This window comes from Nyctereutes procyonoides, unplaced genomic scaffold, assembly GCF_905146905.1.
Source record: "Nyctereutes procyonoides isolate TBG_1078 unplaced genomic scaffold, NYPRO_anot_genome, whole genome shotgun sequence".
In the NCBI taxonomy this organism is placed as follows: domain Eukaryota; kingdom Metazoa; phylum Chordata; class Mammalia; order Carnivora; family Canidae; genus Nyctereutes; species Nyctereutes procyonoides.
The window spans coordinates 12,240,582-12,263,329 of NW_026575147.1; the positions used below are offsets into that span (position 1 = coordinate 12,240,582).

Sequence of the window (22,748 nt, forward strand, 5' to 3'; positions counted from 1 at the left end):
GAGAAGGGAAGAGAACGCAAACTAGTTTGTGGATAACAGTTCCAAGGTGAACAGCATCCTATTTAGAAGATCATTACTCCAACTGAAGACGTAACAAATCATATCAATGAGCTCAGTGAGCTGAACATGCTGCTTTCCAAATAGGGTTTTTACTGAGCTCTGCAGTTGATGTCAGAAATGAGTGTAGTCGGGGCACCTGGGTGCTTAGTCAGTAAAGCATCTGCCTTCGGCTCAGGTCATGATCCTGGGGTCCTGGGATTAAGTGTCAGTGGCTCAGTTGGTTGAGCATCTGCCTTTGGCTCAGATCGAGATCCCGGGGTCCTGGGATCGAGTCCCACATCGGGCTTCCTGCGCGGAGCCTGCTTTTCCCTCTGCCTGTGTCTCTGCCTCTCTGTGTCTTTCATGAATAAATAAATAAAATCTTAAAAAAAAAAAAATAAAGAAGGAAGAAATGAGGGTAGTCTTGTGAGTTGTTTGCTAACTTTGTACAGATGAAGAGAGAAGACTCTACTATGACTCAATAATGTATGCTATATGGAACACCTGAAACTTCAGCTATAGGGGAGCCACTGAAAGGTGTTTTAAAAGGGGAGTGAAGGGGGAGGAAGGACTCCATTTTAGCAAAATAACCCTGACAGCAATGTGGACAGAATGAATTTGACAAGGTAAAACTCAAAGCAAGAAGACCAACTCTAAGTGTGCTGTAGTAAGAGGAACCTAGGGTTTTATTTTATTTTTTTTAAGATTATTTATTTATTCAGAGAGAGAGAGAGAGAGAGAGAGAGAGAGAGAGAGAGAGAGGCAGAGACACAGGCAGAGGGAGAAGCAGGCACCATGCAGAGAGCCTGATGTGGGACTCGATCCAGGGTCTCCAGGATCATGCCCTAGGCTGCAGGCAGCGCTAAACCACTGGGCCATCGGGGCTGCCCAAACCTAGGGTTTCAAAGTGCAATGACAGGGGCACCTGAGTGGCTCAGTCTGTTAAGCGCCCAACTCTTGATTTCAACTCAGGGTCATGAGATTGAGTCCCACATCGGGCTCTGTTCTGGGCTGGGCATAGAGCCTGCCTGAGATTCCATCTCCCCCTCCTTCCTCTGCCCAACTCCCTCACCCCTTGTACTGGGGAGTGTGTGTGCACACGCACGCACGTGCTCTCTCTCTTTCAAATAAATAAAGTGCAATGACATGAGTTCTACAAGAGTCTATCCTGGAAAAAATATACAATATAAAATATAAAATCATCTCTTTAATCAAGAGAGGATTAAAACTTAAAACCAAGTGGTAAAGGAAATGGTGAGGAAAAAAGAAGGATCAGGCAGGGCTAACCTCTGAGGGAAGAACAGTTGAAGCTATTCTTTCATGGGAAAAAGGATGCCATCTTCCTTCTCTTTTTGCTTCTCACCAATAATTTAAAAAGCATAAGTAACCCAAGGGCTCAAAGATCTGACCTACAGCTGTGAGAATAGCAATCTGTCTTGAGATTATTACAAAACAATCAATGGTAAAATCTGGCCCTGAGGTGAAGGCATCCATAAGATTAGTCATATGAAGCGAAACATTAGCCAACTTGCAGGTAAGATTAAACATTCGGGAAAACAAAAACAAAAACATTCGGGGACAAATTAAAGTTACAAAAGTTTAAAGTAGCAATTCTAAACAAATGTTCTATAGTACAGTAAAAAAATAACAAAGACCATTAATTTTATTTGGTCAAGTTTGAGAGATTCCATATCCTGTGTCTGTATCCATATACCATATGGAAGAAAATAAGCATATGGGTTTTTTTTTTTTTTTTTTTTTAGCATATGGGTTTAAAATAGATCCAACTGCCTGTGTTCAAACCCAGGCTCTACTACTTATGGTGAGAACCTATACAGATTTACTGAAGCTTTCTGCAAGTAGGCTCCCTCACCTTTTTAAAATAACACTTCTTGGATAGTTGGTGTGAATTAAACAAACATGCAGCATTCAAAAAAGTACCTCGCACAAACTACAATAATTGTTAGCTATTAGGGCTAATGTATTCCCTCTTTAAGAGGATTCTAAGGAATTCCAATGAACTTAAGGAATTAAAAGCACTAAGACACTCTATAGTTAAACACATTTAAATGTGATTAATCCTACTTAACCTACCCTTTTTTTGGGCAGGAGATCCATAAAACCTATTTCCATCAAATCAGCGGAAGTGTCATAAGAACACTTGAGAAAAGGCAGAACTATGGGTAAGCAAGAGCATCTTTTAAACTACAGTACAACTTAATAGAAACTGGGAATTTTGCTAGAAGACTATTATACTCCTGACTAGAAATGTCAGTATGTTTCCAGAATAGTTCTAATGTAACAGACTAGTTAATAAACGAAAACTACTGAATTCTGAGTGTATAACAGGGTTAGAATAGAAAGCTAGGTCTTACAAAATTAGTAATTCTGCTTGCTTATTTACACAGTTTGCAGAAAAACAAGAGATTTATATCTAACATGAAACCAGTATATTTATGCTTTGATGTTAAAATGTGTATCAGCCATACTCACAGGAATATTACCTTTTTAGGTTACAGCCCAGAGCCTAAATACCACAGAATACTTGAAAAAAGCTTATTTGAACCAGAAGCACAGCAAATAAATTAATACAATTCCTTTCTGGCAAAACCAAATGTAATGATACATTTTTAACTAATTTTCATAAGACAATTAGATTTGAATGTGGAAACCATTGAATAGTTCATGAAAAACATCTTGCTTTAAGAAATAAAATATATGAAAATGAGAAAATGCTAGCAAACAAAATTATGAATTAATTTAATAATTTTATAAAACAATAATATTTCGTGTTAAGCGATTATGACTTCTGTACCTATGTTCTTTGTGTTCCAATAGCTGACAGTCTCTACATGTCAATCTATCACATGTTTCACAGAAAAGTTTCAATTGTTCTTGTTTGTGTACAGGGCAGAAAACAGGGCGCTGACCAGATGCTCCAACAGATTCTGCAGTAAAATAAAACATATAGTTTTAAACTAAAAATTTTTATCTAACTTTCTAAATTCTTATTAATATTGATGTCCAAAGCATTTAAAGAATAAATAGAAATGCTGTGAGGTAAAGGAGATTAATAGTATATTAATCATTAAAACTGCTTCTATCTTACCTGAGACATCTTCTTTCTTCCTGATCAAGTGATCTTTAGTGAATTTTACTCTTTGATGTGCTTCAATACATGTCTTACATAGCCACTCTCCACATTCTACACAAAAGCCAACTGCACTTGCATTGTCTTCACAACTAGTACATACCTAAAAGAGGAAACAAATACTAATCTACATCAAATTTACAAAATATAAATCCACAAAATAAAAACTTTCTGACCTGCTCTCAAATATACTAAATGACTAGAATAAAATTTTGTTATCCACTTATCTTCAATAAAATCCTTTTCCTTCCATATCAAAAATTCAAGTAACACAAAAACCATATATAAGATTTGAATTTTTAAGTAATAACTTTTCATCTAATCAGTTACGAGAGTATAAAAAAGAATTAAGATCCTATTTTCAACTGGAAAAATAGAATTATATCTGAACTACTCTAAATTATGTAACTATCCAAATATTATTTACATTTCAATATCAAGATAAGAATATAAAGAAAAACTAATAAGAAGCATACCTGTTCTGATTTCTCATCAGAACTGCTAGGAGCTTCAGATGTATCTTTCACAAAATAATTATCCACAAGGTCTATCTGTCTGCATTCTTGGCGGCATACTGGGCACCGTATTACACCAACTACAACACAAAACAACAACATTAAATATTCCTCAAAAAATAAGGAAACTGTGCATGATGCCCCTATGAAAAGCATTCATTCATATGTCACAGACAAGACCAAAGAAATGAACATTAAGAGTTGAGTAAAATAAATCCACTGAGTTATTCCATTGGGGGGGGGGGAATGATACCCTGTTTAGAAAGAGAAAACAAGCATTTATACAAAAAAAAAAATTCTAAAGGTGCTTTATTACAATGTGTTAGTCAGATAATGGCTTCCAAAGATATCCAGATCTTAATCTCTAGAACCTGTCAGAGTCACTTTATACAGCAAAGGCAACCTCTTGGGTATGATTAAATTAAGGCTGTTGAGATGGGAACATGCTGTCCTGGATTATTTGGGGGGACCCTACATGTCATCTTTCAAGAGGGAGGCTGAAGAAGATTAGACTATAGAAAAGGGAAAGATGGCTAACAATGGAAGCAGAGACTGGAGTCATATACTTTGGGGATGAAGCAGTAAGACAAGAAATACAAGTGGCCACTGTAAACTAAAAAGACAAGGAAATGGGTTTTCTCCTTTTCAGAGCCTCTAGAAGGAATCAGATGAGACTACACTTTGACTCCAGCAGATATTGTGACTATAGCCCAGTAAAACTGGCAATAGTGAATGTGTGTTATTTTAAGCCACCCAGTCTATGGCAATTTTGTTACAGCAGCAACAGAAATACAAAATCTATCATCTTAAAAATTCTGAATTGGTTCAGAACTACTTGAACTCACTTTCATGTGGGATGAAAGATCACATGTGCTAAACCTCCTAGTGTTCTAGCATCTATCAGAAGAAATAAACCTATGGAAGTTAAAGTTAAAAACGAAGAAACAGCAATGCACTCAACACAACAAACTACTGTCAGCCATAAAACACGGATATAGTAAAAATGACACAATCCTTACTTTCAAGAAAGGGTTCAAGATTAGAATGTAATATATATAGTTTATACCATGTACAACTATAGAAAGCATATGTATACGTAGATTAGAATATAAACAGAATCCCCAAGAATTGTTAAGTATACAAATTACAGAACCTGAAGAAGTAGTTGCAATGGAAAATAGAAACTTAGACACAGTGTTACTCTAAAAGCAGGAATTTCAGGGGGCACCTGGGTGGCTCAATCCACTGAGCATATGACTCTTGGTTTCCACTCAGGTCATGATCTGGCTCCAAGCTGGGGGTGGTGCTTGATATTCTTCCTTCCTTTCCCTCTGCCCCACCACCACCTGACCCCTGCTCAGAGGCACACGCGCTCACTCTCTCAAATAGATGATAGATAAGTAGGAACATCAATCTCTCAGTAGACATATATACTGTTAAAATAAACTAAAAGTTATATATCTGAAAACAAAATGTAGTTTTTATAATATAAAGTGCATATAAAGATCCTGCTCAACAGAAATACATAATTTTTTTTTTCAGATTTTACTTTATTCATGAAAGAGAGAGAGAGATGCAGAGACACAGGCAGAGGGAGAAGCAGGCTCCCCACAGGGAGCCCAGTGCAGGATTTGATCCCAGGACCCCAGGATCACGCTCTGAGCCAGAGGCAGATGCTCAACCACTGAGCCCCCAGGCGTCTCTAAAAGTAACTTTTCAAGTCAAAAGAAGAAACAGTATTGGAAAGAGAAAGGAGGAAAAGGGATATAAATATTTCTTCATTTGAGTTGGCACTGAGTTAGAAACCTTCCAAAGAAACACAGAGTACAAAAAAATAAAAATAAAAGGAACAGAGTACAATAAAACAAGGAAGTAAGTGTAAGTAATTGTAGGAGCAAAACTACGGGAGCAACTAACATCTCACAATAAATTAAGCTTTCACTGAAGAGGTCACACGTAAACACGGTCTTGAAAAATTAACATTCGTTTACTAGTGTGCAGGCAAGTTTATTTTGCTGACCTTGGTTCTTCAAATCCTGTACATTCCTAAGGAAGGCCTATCTCCAACACTGGCCCTCAAATAGCTCCTGTGACATGACCTCTAACTCTCAGAATATTCTGCCTGATAAGACCGTTGTATGCCTGAGGCCTTGGGCCATGCTGTATTAAGTTTGACCTCTAAAGGTGGATGGGGACTCAGTAGGTAGTGTGAGTTCTATGAAGGAGGCACCCCTAGGTGACCATTCACCAATCAAAACCCTAGACACAGAGGCTCAGGTAAGCTTTCCTGATTGGCAATACTCCTGCATATTGTCAGACATAGTTACTCTAAAACCAAGCATCTCCTTGTGCAACTACACTGAAAGGAGACATCTTGAAGCTTGTGCTTATTTTCTCCTGGACTTCATACCATGCACCTTTTCTCTCTTTGAAACAAAATGCAACCATGAGAATAATCAATCCTTCCAATATATCACTGAGCCTGAGGGTGACTCCAAACTTGGCTAGGAAAAGAAGAAACAGTATGCAAAAACAACAGTAAGTACAAAGTTCACAAATGAAAAAAAGGGCTATAAAAGATAGAAAAATGCCCACACATACATAAGCATATGTAAGATATTGAAAAAGTTAAGAAATTGGCAGCATCTAAACAAAGGAATATTTTTGTTGAAGGATACAAAAGATGGAGAGACATTCTGTTCTAAGCAAGAAACAATATTATAAAAGTATCCATGGGGCTCCTGGGTGGCTCAGTTGGTTAAGCCTCTGCCTTCGCTCAGGTCATGATCTCAGGGTCCTGGGACAGAGACCTGAGTCAGGCTCCCTGCTGTGCAGGGAGTCAGCTTGTCCCTCTCCCTCTGCTATGCTTGTTCTCTCTCATGCTCTATCTCTCTCAAATAAATACATAAAATCTTTTAGAGTATCCATCATACCCTACACCCCTGTAAGTGAATAATTTCATATACATCTTTGTCTTTCTGGGGACGCCTGGATGGCTCAAGGTTTGGCACCTGCCTTTGGCCCAGGGCGTGATCCTGGAGTCCCAAGATCAAGTCCCACATCACACTCGCTGCATGGAGCCTGCTTCTCCCTCTGCCTGTATCTCTGACTCTCTCTCTCTCTCTCTCATGAATAAATATATAAAATTTTAAAAAAATCTTTGTCTTTTTAAACCCAATAAACTGATTCTCAGATTCTTAAAAGTACTTCAATCTAGCAAGTAGGCATCACAGTTAAAACAAAAATTCATCTATATCTCATCTCAAATCCCCATTAAAGTAATATTAAGGAATTTGGAAGATAAAATATCTACAAAGATGAAGGCAAAGGAAAGGGCAAAGCACTCAATTCAGTATATATGCAATTTTAAGAAATGTAGAAGCAAAATGAAACGAACACTGCAAAAGAAACCCAACCAAAAGTACACCAGGAGTGAAAAAATACATCAGAGAAGTACTCTTATTTGCCATAAAAATTTTCAGACAAGGCTGGATTTCAGAAATTTGAGGCATGAAAGAAGTTCCAATGAGAGAGAAGAATAAATTAAAGTCCACAGATATCAGCAAACCCCATTCCTAGGCTGACTACTTACACCTGACAGATTACCCAGCAGCTAAGGTGTCTTACCACCAAAACCAAAAGAGCTGAAGCTTCTTCAGGGATCATTCTGCTATCTGCTTCTATTTTTTTTTTAATTTTATTTACTTATTCATAGACACAGAGAGAGGCAGAGACACAGGCAGAGGGAGAGAAGCAGGCTCCATGCAGGGAGCCCGATGTGGGACTCGATCTCGGGTTTCCAGGATCACACCCCAGGCTGCAGGCGGTGCCAAACTGCTGCACCACCAGGGCTGCCCTGCTTCTATATTCAATAAATTTAAAAATTATATATATGTTTGCTTTGAAAATGAGAGCCATTTTCCATTTGAGTTTATAAAGTAAGTATTATCCTTGTTATTAGTATAGATGAGTGTGCTCCTGACTGACTCAATCATTGAGTGCTGGTTGTCATGATGAGTTCTGATCATTATATAAAACTAAAACCCAAACTCCAAAACCAAAGCCGCTGATTAACTTTATGCATAACATCCCTAGAACGGATTTCATTACTTCAAAGTTCAAGTTCTGAGAGACCCATTCAGGTCTATTAGTTTCTTTTTAAATGATAATTTACTACAGTGTGTAATTATGGGGGATGTAGGGGACATAGGGGAAGGAAGACACTTTTTAGAAAATACACAAGTCTACAAATCAGTTTATCTCCACAGTGTTAAGAGAAATTTAGCTTCAGTAAGTTGACTGGTATGAACTTCCATTCAAGAATGATGGCTAAACAGATATGGAAAAGACCATCTGAAATGGCCAAACACAGAAATAACTAAAATACAACAAATTAATAGGTACTTTGAAAAATATATAACTAAGTCCCCAACCTAAAAAAGGCAAAACTAACATGCCAGAAACAAAGGGGAACTTAAAGTTCAAGTGATCCAGTATCAGCTGATGCAAGTGGGTCAACAGGGGTTATAAGTATTACTACTGGGAACAGGAAGTATGACAACGGTTAAAAGGTGAACTTGAACCCCTTCCATAAGACCATGGGGCAGGCTTTAAGTGCCATACAACCTAAAATTTTTACCAACCCTAGAGTCATCCACAAGAAGTCAGGACACCAAATAAGCTTTACACATAGATACAAGCAAATTTTGTGCTATCTGAACAGTACACACAAAGGCCAAGTCAAGAAACTAGTAAGAAGCTTACCTGGGAGCTTCCAAGTTGTTGAACTCATGGAGATTACGGGAGAGGCACACTTAGAGCATGGAAGCTTCACATCCCTTCCCACATACCCTGCCCTGTGGATCTCTTCCTCTTGGCTGTTTCTGTGTTATAACATTTTATAATAAGCTGGAAATCTATCTAGTGCTGGATGACTATGGGGAAGTTCATGATACAACTTCCAGCCCTTACCCTCACGCCCTGGCCCTAGTTTTCCTGAGACTTCAGAAACTGAATGGAAAATTGGGAGTAAATCTACCACAAATAAGAAGGAGCTCAAGAAAAAAAAAAAAAAAAAGAAGGAGCTCAAGGAATTCAGTCCAACATACTCTGGTCATCCTCCTCAAGGCTTAAGTCAACATTTCTCTTCTGCTCTCTATCCTAAAATCTTTTTATTTTTTTTTTAAGATTTATTATATTAGGGATGCCTGGGTGGCTCAGCGGTTGAGCGTCTGCCTTCAGCTCAGGGCGTGATCCTGGAGTCCTGGGATCGAGTCCTATATCAGGCTCCCTGCATGGAGCCTGCTTCTCCCTCTATGTCTCTGCCCCTCTCTCTGTCTCTCAGAATAAATAAAATCTGGATCCTCGGGTGGCGCAGCGGTTTGGCGCCTGCCTTTGGCCCAAGGCGCGATCCTGGAGACCCAGGATCGAATCCCACGTCGGGCTCCCTGTGCATGGAGCCTGCTTCTTCCTCTGTCTGTGTCTCTGCCTCTCTCTCTCTCTGTGTGACTATCATAAATAAATTTAAAAAAATTAAAAAAAAGAATAAATAAAATCTTAAAAAAAAAAAAGATTTATTATTTTAGAGTGAGAGAAAATGTGGGCTCCAGGGAGGGCCCAAGGGAGAGATCTCAAGCAGGCTCCTCACTGAGCATGGATGGAGCCCAGCCCAGGGCAATCTCACCACCATGAGATCATGACCTGAGCCAAAATCAGAAGTCAGATGCTTAACTGAGCCATCCAGGTGCCCCCACTAAGTTCAAATTCTTATTTTAAAACCCTTCAGGGACAGCCGGGTGGCTCGGTTTAGCACCGCCGTCAGCCCAGGGCCTGATCCTGGAGCCTGCTTCTCCCTCTGCCTGTGTCTCTGTCTCTCTCTCTTTCTCTGTCTCTCATGAATAAATAAAATAAAATCTTTTATAAATAAATAAAAATAAATAAATAAAACCCCTTCATTAACCAACTCAGAACTCTTAAAAAAAATGTCCTCATATATACTTCTCTTTCTGGGATTCCTATTAAGATGAATTCACATATTCATTCAACAACAAAAAAAAGAAGCTTCTCTGGAATCTTACAAACACAAAACTATCTCCTTAGAATACCTCTCAATCCAGGGCACAAGTGGGACATCAACTTAGGACAGGCTCACAAAATAAAATTACAATGCATGAGGGAACCCAGTAAGAGTGAATCAACAAACACTATTAAGGCAAGAAATAAAAACCTAAACCACAGAAAATAAAACAATTTGAAAAACAACTCAACAATGTGTAAAGTGTTGAGAGATAAAGGAACAAACAGAATCTATGAAAATAGAGCTAAAATAGAGATAAAGAATCACAGAGAAATACAAATTATAGAGAAATTCAGTTTACTGAATAAACTCAAAACACAAGTTAAATAGTAAGCAAGAGATAACTGAATAGAAAATTAATGAATTAGAAGACAGATATAAAGAAATCACACAGAATTCAGCAAAGAGATAAAGAAGGAACTACAAAAGAAAATAAGAAAGCTAAAGAGCTGAATGAGAAACTCTAGTTTCAAACATAGTAAAGAGGGAGGAAAAACTTACTGTTAGTTATTAATTATAAGACAATTAGATTGATAGCAGATCTCATTAGTAAAAAGCAATGAAAAAAGCAACAGGGGTATCTTGAAAGCTTCTAGAGAAAGTAACTCAATTTAGCAATTTAAATCCTGATAATGTCACTAATCAAAAGCAAGTTAAATTTTCAAACATAACAATACTGCTCATTGTTACAAGAATAAAGCTGTAAATTTGACCATATAAAACTGCCGATTTTCGACTATGTATGCCCTGCAAATACGGTAATTTTACACAATTTAACTTACTATTGACTTTAAGAACATGGAAAATATTTAGGGGTGCCTGGCTGGCTCATCAGTAGAGCATGCAACTCCTGATCTCAGGGTCATGAGTTTGAGCCCCATATTGGGCAGAGAGTTTATTTTAATAAAAAATTTTTTAAAAAGTAGGAAAATGTTGAGACACAAAAAATAATCTGCAAAGTCATTCATAAAACATGTCTATACCTAAATATGCATGAGTTAAAAATATATACAAATATTAATTTAGGAAGATAACATGAAATTAAAATATCAAACTATAAAAATATGGTCTCTTATAATTAAGCTATACCTTTAAAAAATCATTCTAAATACAGTATGAAGGGAAAATTGAGAGACTAAGTGTCAATTAAAAAGGTAAGGGGTGCCTGACTAGCTCAGTCAGTTAAGCATCTGACTCTTGATCTCAGCTCAGGTCTTGATCTCAGGGTCATGAGCTGGATATGGAGCCTACTTTAAATAAATAATTAATTAAGGTTAAATCTTGCCATTATAAAATATAAGTGAGGCATCAAAATTCAACTGCATAAAGTACAGTCAAGTTGTTGGAAAGAGAAATAACTGTACAAACTTTCTTAGCCAGCCAATCACAAGTGCCCGAAGTTAAGACTGCAGTTTAGTATCATGCTTAAGTGTGTTCTAAAGACCACAGTTTGAAAACAATTATTATAAAATACCAGAAGAAATTCTAGGAATATCTACTCTACTGGCTGCCACCATTTTTTCAATTTGATTCACAAAAATTGGCTGATAAGACTAGTGGGGACACAGGGACTCTCTGCCACCACATATCCCCTGTCTTGTTTCTCAGTCCAACTTTGCTCTTCCTACTTCTGGCCTTCACCAGTAAGAATTTTAACCTGAAGGTTGTGCTGAGGATAGGAGACAATCATGACCAAATTATATCTATTTTTTAAAAGATTTTATTTATTTATTTATTCATGAGAGACACAGAAAGAGAGAGAGAGAGGCAGAGACACAGGCAGAGGGAGAAGCAGGCTCCATGCAAGGAGCCTGACATGGGACTCAATCCCAGGTCCCCAGATCAGGCCCTGGGCTGAAGGCAGCACTAAACCGCTGAGCCACCTGGGCTGCCCACCAAATTATATCTAAATTTGCATTACTATAAGGTTTTACTGTAAGACCAGTTAGTATTTACTTTGAAATTTTTATGTATCATTTTACTTAGTGCTCATACATAACCTCTCTGCGAAGTAGTTTCAATTAGTATCTTCACTTCAAAGGTGAGGAAATTGAGCTTCAGAGAAATCAGGTAATGTTCTCAAGGTCACTGGACACTGTAAATGGGGAGGGGGGATTTTAAGATCTAAAACCACGATATCGGGGACCCCTGGGTGGCGCAGCGGTTTGGCGCCTGCCTTTGGCCCAGGGCGCGATCCTGGAGACCCGGGATCGAATCCCACATCGGGCTTCCGGTGCATGGAGCCTGCTTCTCCCTCTGCCTGTGTCTCTGCCTCTCTCTCTCTGTGACTATCATAAATAAATAAAAATTAAAAAAAAAAAATAAAAATAAAACCACGATATCGGAATCAATAATCCATGCTTTTAAAACCTATACTAAAGAGGCTAATTAAAAGGGTGATCCATTAGTAATGAAGTAAGACACTAAACTAAGGCAGTCATAATAGAAATACAGAGAATAAATTAGAGACAGAATCAACTGTTTAATGAATAACTGCATGGTGATGGAGAGGTAGCAGTTACAGCAAAGCAAAAAATTAGAAATTCTAGATGATTTACAAGTTTCTGGCATGGATAATTACACAATTACTCAAAATAAGGGAAAGGGAAAAAAGTGAGGGAAAAGTAATTTTAGCCAAAATGTAATGAATATGTTTCGATAGACTGTGTTTAACTAGCATAGTTTTGCAGCTGAAGCGTCTAGAAAGAACCATCAGCATATAACTAGTTAAAATCTGAAGCACAGTTATGATTAGCAAGGGGTGATCAAAGACAGTATGGTATCTTTCAATATACTGATATTTATGGTCAAGCAGAAGAAAAGGAGTTCACAGATTCAAGACACAGATTTCAACATTTACAATTGTAAATCCCAAGAAGTACATTTTACATTAAAAGCCAGTAAGAACCACCTGGCTGACTCAGTCCACAAAGCATGTAACACTTGATCTCAGGGTTGTGAGTTCAAGCCCTACATTGGATACAGAGATGATTTAAAACTAAAATATTTTTAAGTAGGTTCCATGCTCAACATGGGGCTTGAACTCACAACCCTGAGATCAAGAGTCATGTGGTGGGCAGCCTGGGTGGCTCAGCGGTTTAGCGCCGCCTTCAGCCCAGGGCCTGATCCTGGAGACCGGGGATCAGAGTTCTATGTCAGCGCTCGGCATGGAGCCTGCTTCTCCCTCTGCCTGTGTCTCTGCCTCTCTCTCTCTCTCTCTCTCTCTCTCTCTCTCTCTCTCTCTCTCTCATGAATAAATAAATATTAAAAAGAAAAAAAAGAGTCATGTGCTCTACTGACTGAACCATCCAAACACCCCAAAAATAAAATCTTGAAGGAAAAAAGCCAGTACAAACACACATATGCATAACTGAAATAAATGAGAATCAAACAGAAGTCAATTACAAAACAAATACTTTTTCTATTAACTCTTCATGATTAACTTGTCATCATTGTACCAATTTACTTTTAAAATTATATTCTATTCCTAGGGGTGCCTGAGTAGCTCAGTGTGTTGAGCACCTGACTGTTGGTTTCAGTTCAAGCCATGATCTCATAGGTCATGGGATATGAGCACCAGGTCAAGCTCCTCACTCAGCAGGGAGTCTGCTTGAAATTCCCTCCCTCTACCCTTTCACTTTGTTTTGCTCTCTAGTGCCCATGTGCGGGCTCCCTAAAAATAAATAAATAAATAAATCTTTTTAAAATAAATAAAATTAGATTCTATCCCTGAATGTCAGTTAACTACTAGCATGAACTGACACTTTTTTTTTTTTTTTTGATGTAAGCACTGAATCCAGCATGGGGCTTGAACTCAAAACCCCAAATTCAAGAGTCGCATGCTCTACAAACTGAGCCAGCCAGGCACCCCAACCTAACGCTCTTTTTATTCAACCCCTAGCTTTTTTCCCCATATCCTGGAATGGTTAGTCCAAATCTTTAATCATCAACTTCTATCTCTTTTCCTTAGAAAATAATTGTGAATACAAAATATAGATACATTTTCAGGTGAGAAGGAAATACAAGAGGACTTGCACCCATGGCATGGCCTTTAATTACCCAAGTGGGAGGCCAGATCAAGTGATGAGAGTGAGAGTCTTGTGAGCTTAAGTGCTGAAAGACTGAATAATCCAGAGAACAGGAAAAACAGGCTAGAAAGTATATTATCAGGTATCAAGAATCCCAAGTTTGAAAGATACAACCATTCCTAAGACTAAGGGGATCCCTGGATGGCGCAGCAGTTTGGCGCCTGCCTTTGGCCCAGGGCGCGATCCTGGAGACCCGGGATCGAATCCCACATCGGGCTCCCGGTGCATGGAGCCTGCATCTCCCTTTGCCTGTGTCTCTGCCTCTCTCTCTCTCTATCATAAATTAAAAAAAAAAAAAAAAAGAGTCAGACACCATTCCTAAAACTAATTCCTCCCTCCATCTTGAACCCATCTCCTGTCCAGCTCTATTCGTTCCCTGTGTACATCCAGTTACATGAACCTAGGAAGTATTACATATTTACTGAAAGGCAGGCAAAAAATAATAACTAGAAGGGCACCTCGGTGGCTCAGTCAGTCCGACTCTTGATTTCAGCTCAGGTCATGATCTCCAGGTCATAAGACAGAGCCCTGCATGGGGTTCCATGCCCAGCATGAAGCCTGCTTAAGATTCTCTCTTTCCCTCTCTCTTTGTCCCTTCCCGACCCGCATGCTCTTAAAAAAAATGTTCAATTTAAAAACTTTGTATAATTAGAAAATAAGTTCATTAACATATATATCAATCTAATTACAATATTCAGCATTATGTTTTTTTTTAAAAGATTTTATTTATTTATTCATAAGAGACACACAGAGGCAGAGACACAGGCAGAGGAAGAAGCAGGCTCCATGCAGGGAGCCCAACACGGGACTCGATCCTGGCTCTCCAGGATCAGGCGCTGGGCTGAAGGCAGGCACTGAACCACTGAGCCACCCAGGGATCCCTACTCAGCATTATCTGAAATAAAATACCAAAGTGTCTTTTTTTTTTTTTTAATATTAACAGAAACTTGTGCAAGGGATGCCTGGGTGGTTCAGTGGTTATGTCTCTACCTTTGGCTCAGGTCGTGATCCTGGGGTCCTGGGATTGAGTCCTACATCACGCTTGCCTACAGGAAGCCTGTTCTCTTTCAGCTTATCTCTGCCTCTCTCTCTCTCTCTCTGTCTCTCATGAATAAATAAAATCTTTAAAAAAAAAAAGGAAAGAAAACTTGTATAAAAATAATGTGGCTTTGTTTTTGTTTTTTTAAGTAGGCTCCACATCTAGCATGGAGCCCAACACAGGGCTTGAACTAGATCAAGACCTGGAGTGAGATCAACAGTCACACGCTTCACTGACTGAACTACCCAGGCACCTCAAAATAACTTTTTTTATATTGGTGATATGGACAAGTTATAGCCTGCCAGCTAATAAAAAAAAAAAAAAAAGCAGTATCAAACAGTTCAGCCAACAATTTTTAAGATTTTATTTATTTGACAGAGAGAAAGAGAGACAGAGAGAGGTAGAGACAGCATACGCATGCACAAACAGGGGGAGGAGAGTTGGAGAAGCAGGTTCCCCACAAACCAGAGAGCCTGATGGGGGGCGGGGATCCCAGGACTCCAGGATCATGATCTGAGCCAAAGGCAGATGCTCACCCAACTGAGCCGTCCAGGTTCCCCAGCCAATAATTTATTAAGAATGATTTTTATACTTTTAAAAAAGAATAAAAGAAGGTAAAAGCTACAGAGATAGTATTTGGACACAAAGTCTAAAGTGTTTACTACCAGATTCATTACAGAGAAAGTATAGAATATCCAGCTTAAATGACTGGATTTCACTAACCCAGGTGGAAACGATGCCATATAACAGAAAATTTAACACAGTTCTTAAATTCAAGTAATCCAACCCAAATCTACAGAAATTCTGAGTCTTCTTTGTACCTATATTTCACACGACAAAGGGCTTCAATCTGTGTATGCATACATATACTTGCATGAGTAAACTTGCATGCAACTCTAATTTCCTTTCTCTCTTTTTATGGGGGCAAGGGGTAGGAAGCCAAAAAGACCCAGGGAAGCATGAAGATATGACCATGAAGACCCATGATTTTATGGGCTATTTGGGTCTGTTTATTCATTGGCTCCTTTAGGAGACCATCTGACTTCTGCAAAGGGAGGCTCAAACAGTCCCTGGATCATGAAAGGGAAGCTCCTACACTAACTGTACAAGCTGAGCAGGGAAAGAGTAAGATGTGATACTTCCAGGATAATGTATAATTTGAAAATGCATTCAATACAGGACAGCTAAAACATAGTTTTTGTTTTTTGTTTTTTTAAGATTTTGTTTACATATTAATGAGAGAGACACAGAGAGGCAGAGACAGGAGAAGCAAGCTCCATGCAAGGAGCCTGATATGGGACTTGATCCTGGGTCTCCAGGATCACGCCCTGAGGCAAAGGCAGATGTTCAACCACTGAGCCACTCAAGCATCCCTGAAACAAAGTTTATGATGTTTTCCATGGTCTACTGGTTCACCACTGACCAACAGCCACACCACCACCCTCAAGCTTGACCCTGTAAATGAAGTCATACTCATGAATACGCAAAGAACAAGTATAACCCATTTGAGGAGGTTCAGTAACTTGAGGGAGACTGAAGTGAACAATCAGAACCAGATGGCTGCTGAGGCAGAACTAATGAAAGAAACGAGAGAACTTGAGTTCAGAAAAATGTACTGAGAACTTTCACAGAAATTCAATTAGAATACAGATAACAAAAGGAAAAGGGCTCTGCTAGAATTAAGTAAGATTTCAAAATTTTAATAATCAAAAGACCTGAAAACAGAATGGAAATTCCTAAGAGGGAAATTGATAGTTTGGAAGATCAAATTAAGAAACATACCTAAAACAAAGGAAGGCTGAAAGAGAAAAGGATAAATAAATACATACCAGCAAATGGGTAACTATTACAGTTACACTACTGAAAATCAAAGACAAGAAAAGTGACTCATGATATACAAGGAAACAATAAGAGTAATAGTAGACTTAGCAGAACCACTAGAGACCAGGAAGCAGTGGAATGACATTATTCAAACGAGTGAAAGAAAAAATTGCCAACCAAGAATTCTTTTTTTTTTTTTTAAGATTTTATTTATTTATTCATGAGAGACACAGAGAGAGAGGCAGAGACACAGGCAAAGGGAGAAGCAGGTTCCATGCAGGCAGCCTGATGTGGGACTTGATCCCGGGACTCTAGGATCATGCCCTGAACCGAAGGCAGACACTTTAACCGCTGAGCCACCCAGGTGTCCCCCAACCAAGAATTCTACATTCATCAAAATTAACCTGTGAAAGTGGAAATAACCACATATAAACATGGATTGAGGAAATTCATTGCAAGTCCACCTGCCTTACAAGAAATACTAAAGAAGGTTCCTCAGTCTGAAAGGAAGTGACATCAGACAGTAACTCAAATGTAGACAAAGAAATAAAGACCACAGGTAAGGTTAATTACATAAGTGTTTAACAATATAAACCTACTTTTTCTTTTTAACTGACTTAAAAGAAAACTCTACAAACAGCAGCACAAAGGAAGAGAAAGGAAATGGAAGTCATCCAGAAGCAAGGGCATGACATCAAACCATAACCCAAAACCACAAAAATTAAAGTGTACCAGAAATAGTAAATATATGCAGATTCATATAAAGCACTGTATTTTTTTCCTTTATTCTCAACTTCTTTGAAAACTCTAAGAGTGTACCAACAATAACAATAAACATATTACTGGGTTTATAACACAGATGTAACATAGAGAACACCACCACAAAGGAGAACTATATCGGAGAAAGAGTCTATTATTTACTGAAACCAAGTTAGTAATAATCTAATGTAGACCGTGATGGGGTGCCCGGGTGGTTCAGGTGGTTAAGCATCCCAATTCTTGGTACTAGCTCAGGTCTTGATCTCAGGGTTGTGAGGTCAAGTCCTATACTGGGCTCCACAGTGGGCACAGAGCCTACTTAAAAAAAAAAAAAAAAAAGACTGAATAAAATTTACAGACACACTCAAAAACCCATCTATTTCGGAACACCGAGAACCACTAAGAGACAAAACAAGAAGTGCTGATTCTACAAAAACTAGGAGAATTTCAGATAAAACAGTGAGAGATGCTGCCCTTCTTAAATGAGAATGATCCTATGATCCTCACTCCCACCCCAACAGTCTGACCTGCAAGATCAGTAGATTTACTTGAGCAGGATTGACCATAAAACCAGTAGCTTTGGTGCAGTATGAGGCAGAATCAATTAGGGGAGGAGGGCAAACGTGAAAAACAGAAGCTTTGCCGCTAAAAATAAGAATCTCAGGAAATAACAGTTTGCTATATACACCAAGGTTAAGGTCATAGAGCAAGCACCAACCCAAACATAAAATTAACACAGATGACTCTTGAACACAGATTTGAACAGTGCAGGTCCACTTACAGGTGGATTTTTTACATTACTGTAAATGCATTTTCTCTTCCTTATGATTTTCTTAATATTTTCTTGGGGCACCTGGATAGTTCATTAAGCAGCTGACTTCTGCTCAGGTCACGATCTCAGGGTCTTGGGATCAACCCTGTGTTGGGCTCCATGCTCAGTGGGGAACTCTGTTTCACCCTCTGGCCCTGCTCCCCACTTCCATGCACATGCATGTACTCTCTAATAAATAAAATCTTACAAAAAAATAAAACCTTAAAAACTTAAAAAATAAAATAATGTTTTCTCTAGCTTGCTTTATTGTAGGAATACAGTATATGATACATATAATGTATAAAATGTGTTAATCAACTATTTATGTTATCAGTAAGGTTTCCTATCACCAGCAGGCTATTAGTAGTAACATTCGGGGAGAGTCAAAAGTTATATGAGGATTTACAAGTACGCCAGAGTCAGTGCCCCCTTCCCCACATTGTTCTAGGGTCAACTCTATACTTAAAATGAGAGAGTCACAGAAGGACTAAAACTCTCCACACGTAATTGGCTAACTAAATGGGAGACCCAAGAAATCCCAGCAAAAACTAAAGGTCTTGTGAGACTAAAAACTGGCCACAAATTTGAAAGTTTTCCCAAATCACTGAGATCAATCATTACTGGGTGTACGACTCATAGGCTCAAGGCATTCAATCACAACTAATGCTGAAAGCACAGTAACCACCAAAATATGCAAATATAGGAGCAAGCCCTACAAAACCAGGCTAAACAAAAACAAAAACACTGAAAAAGGATGTCAGCAGCTATACACTATACAAAAGATAGATTCCACATTTTAAGTCTAGGCAAGTCATTAAAAAATACCAACAAATAGGGGTGCCTGGGAGGCAGGGTCAGATAAGTGTCTGCCTTCAGCTCAGGTCATGATCCTTGGGTCCTGAGATTGAGCTTAATGTTGGGCTCCAAGTTCAGCGGGGAGCCTGCTTCTCCCTCTGGTGCGCGCTCTCTCTCTCAAATAAATAAATAATTCTTAAAAAAAAAATACCAACAAACCACAGAAAGATAAAGCAGAATTTTAAAGTGGCTACAATATAGATACATATTATCTAAGATATCAAATTGAGAAAACATTCAAAGAAATAGCAAAAGTGTGACCTATGACCTAAGGGAAGAAGAAAAAAATCAGTCAATTGATCACTTGAGCCCAGACACTGGAAGTAGTAAACAAAGATTTTGAAACAGCTATTATAAATATTCCCAAGAATAAAAGGAACCTTTCGAAGAATAAAGTAAAATAGAAGGGCAGTGCCTCAACAGAAAGTCTCATTAGAGTACTAGAAACTATAACAACCCACAAAGATGAAGTACAATATCCAAAATAAAAATTTCATTACATAGCTGAACTCAATAGCAGACTTGAGTGAAACTGTAGATAAATAAACGTATTCAGGGACACCTGGGTGGCTCAACGGTTGAGCATCTGCCTTAGGCTCAGGGCATTATCCTGGGATCTGAGATTGAGTCCCACATCAGGCTCCTCCCAGGGAGCATGTTTCTCCCTCTGTCTGTGTCTCTGCCCCTCTCTCTCTCTCTCTCTCTCTCTCTCTCTCATGAATAAATACATAAAATCTTAAAAAAAATAAAAATAAACATTCAATCCAAAAAAAGGAAAAATGACTAAAGAAAATGAAACAGATCCTCAGAGACTAGCAAGACAATGCCAAAAATCCCAACATAAATGTAATGCGAATTCAAAAACAGAAAGTAGGAAAAACATGTAGAAATAATAGCTGAAAATGTTCCAAACTTGATGAAATACATTAATCTGCAGATTCAAAAGGCTGGAAGAACTCCAATTATGATAAAAAGAAAGCCAATCAAACCTAGATTATCTCAAACTCAAACTGCTGACAAAGATTTTCAATTAAAATACTCAAAAGTAGCAAGAGAAAAACAATTCATTACATGAGAGAACAATACCATTAACATCACTTTTCATCAGAAACAATGAGGCCAGAAAGCAATGAAACAACATTTAAAGTACAGAAAGACTGTAAACCAAGAATTTAATAGCAAGCAAAAATATTCTTCAAAATGAAAGCAAAATAAAAATATCCTTAGGTAGATAAAATTTAAGAGAATGTCATTTGCATGGTTGTACCACAAAAAATAATAAAGGAAGTACATCAGGCTGAAAAGAATTGAAATGAGAGACAGATCCACAGGAAGGAAATGAAAAGCACTAGAAATAGTAAACATGGAGGAAGACACAAAATATTTTTTCCCACTTAGCTTCTTTAACGGAAACAAGACTGTTTAAAACAAAAATCATAACAATGCATTGATGACTTTTTAAATATTTACATGGAATAGTATAACAGTAACAGTACAAAGAAGAGGAATGGATCTACAGTGAAGCAAAGTTTCTGTATTTTAACAAAATTAATATAGTATTATTCTGAAGAGGCTTAAAATAGACATGTAATTGCCAAAGCTATAACTAAAACAAAAAGTGAAAACAAAATCAGAGAAAATTTTAAAGTGCATTAAAAATATCAATGGACACAAAATGTATAATAAAATAACAAACTGACAAGATACAGATAGAAAACAAAAAGCAAAATAGCCAACTTAAATCTAATCTTTTACTTATATTAAATAGAAGTGGACTAAGCACTCCAGAGATTATCAGACTAGATAAAACACAAAACCCAACTATATGCTATCTAAAACAAACATTTTTAGATTCAAACACATAACAGGTTTAAAGTAAAAGAAGGATTGAACACGTGGGTGGTTCAGTCAGTTAAGCATCCAACTCTTGATTTCAGCTCAGGTCATGAACTCAGCCTCATGAGAGCTAGCTCTGCACTGGGCTCTGCACTGAGCATGGAGCTTTGGGATCCCTCCCTCCCTCCCTCCCTCCCTCCCTCCCTCCCTCCCTCCCTCCCTCTGCCCCTCCACCTGTTTGTGCAGGCACACATGCTCTCTTCCTCCTCCCTCTCAAATTAATTATTTATTTATTTTTAAAATAAATAAAGTAAAAGGAGGGGAAAAGACCAGGAAAATAACCATAAGAAAAATAGAATGGCTAAGTTAACATCAGGGGAAGAAAATTCAAATGAGTAATTTTACGAGATACAAAGATAAAAATTTTTATATGCTAAGTATCAATACATCACGAATATGTAACAATTATGAATGTATATGCACCTAACAAATGAACCAATAGGTAACAGATGAATGAAGAATCAACAATTCAACAATTTCAGTTGTAGATTTCAATATTCATCTCAGGAATTAATTATTAGTAAGAGTACAGATCCCTGAACATACTAACCAACTTGATATAACTGATATATATAGAGCACTCCATAAGAGACAGTACAATACACATACTATTGACAGTACAGTACACACACCACAAATAGAACATTCTCAAGGACAAACCATTTATTAGTCCAGAGATGGGCATTTTAAGACCCATGTGATAGATAAAGTCCAGTCTATTTCTATGTGGCCCTCAAGAACTGGTTTGCTTTTTTTTTTCTATTATTTAAAAGTTGTGAGAGGTTTTTATTTCCTCCTGACACCAAATTCCTGGTATCATTTCCAATACTACTTCTCCAATTGTGACACCAACTAGATGGCCTACAATTCAATTCTGACCCTAACTACCTAGAATTAGCATTAGACTCTAAAAGTTAAAGGCTCAGCATCACAAGACTGTCCCCAGATGCCAATCACAAGTCCTAGGTTATCACTAGTACTTATTACCAACTGGTGATATATTCAGGAGGTTTCCACAACCCTGTCTCGGGTTCAATTATTCATGAAAATGACTTCCAGAACTCAGGGAAGTTCTTTTTTTTTTTTTTTTTAAGATTTTATTTATTTATTCACGACAGACACACACAGAGAAAAAGAGAGAGAGGGAGAGACAGGGGCAGAGGGAGAAGCAGGCTCCATGCAGGGAGCCTGATGCAGGACTCGATCCCGAACTTCAGGATCACAACCCAAGCAGAAAGCAGACGCCCAACCGCTGAGCCACCAAGGCGTCACTGGAAAGTTCTTTACTTACTATTAACAACTTTATATTATAAAGGACAGAACTCAGGGGGTGCCCAGGTGGCTCAGTTGGATGGATGGCTGCCTTCAGCTCAGGTCATGATCTCAGGGTCCTGGGATTTAGTCCAGCATTAGGCTCCCTGCTTAGCCTGCTTCTCACTCTCCTTGCCCCCTACTCATTCTCTCTATATATCACTCTCAAATAAATAAATAAATAAAATTTTTTAAAAAGGATAGAACTCAGGAATACTCAAATGGAAGAGATGCACAGAATAAGGCATGAAGAAGCACAGAGCTTCCATATCTTTTCCAGGAACCACACTTTTTCACACCTGCATGCCTTAACCACCCGAAGCACTCCAAATACCACTGTTTAGAGGTTTTTACAGAGGTCCCATTGCATAGGCACACACTGGCCAT

At 38.2% G+C, this 22,748-nt stretch overlaps 1 protein-coding gene across 2 annotated transcripts in view; it reads right to left on the bottom strand.

The window, feature by feature from the left end:
- The window catches only part of TRIM33 (tripartite motif containing 33), a 123,101-nt gene that overhangs the window by 65,797 nt on the left and 34,556 nt on the right, over positions 1–22,748 (bottom strand). For both annotated transcript variants that reach the window (XM_055312497.1, XM_055312496.1), the window contains exons 2-4: positions 3,667–3,785; positions 3,149–3,293; positions 2,855–2,987 (exon numbers count right to left, since the gene is read on the bottom strand). In XM_055312497.1, coding sequence (XP_055168472.1) covers positions 2,855–2,987; positions 3,149–3,293; positions 3,667–3,785 — 397 coding nt within the window. The remainder of the gene's footprint in view (positions 1–2,854; positions 2,988–3,148; positions 3,294–3,666; positions 3,786–22,748) is intronic.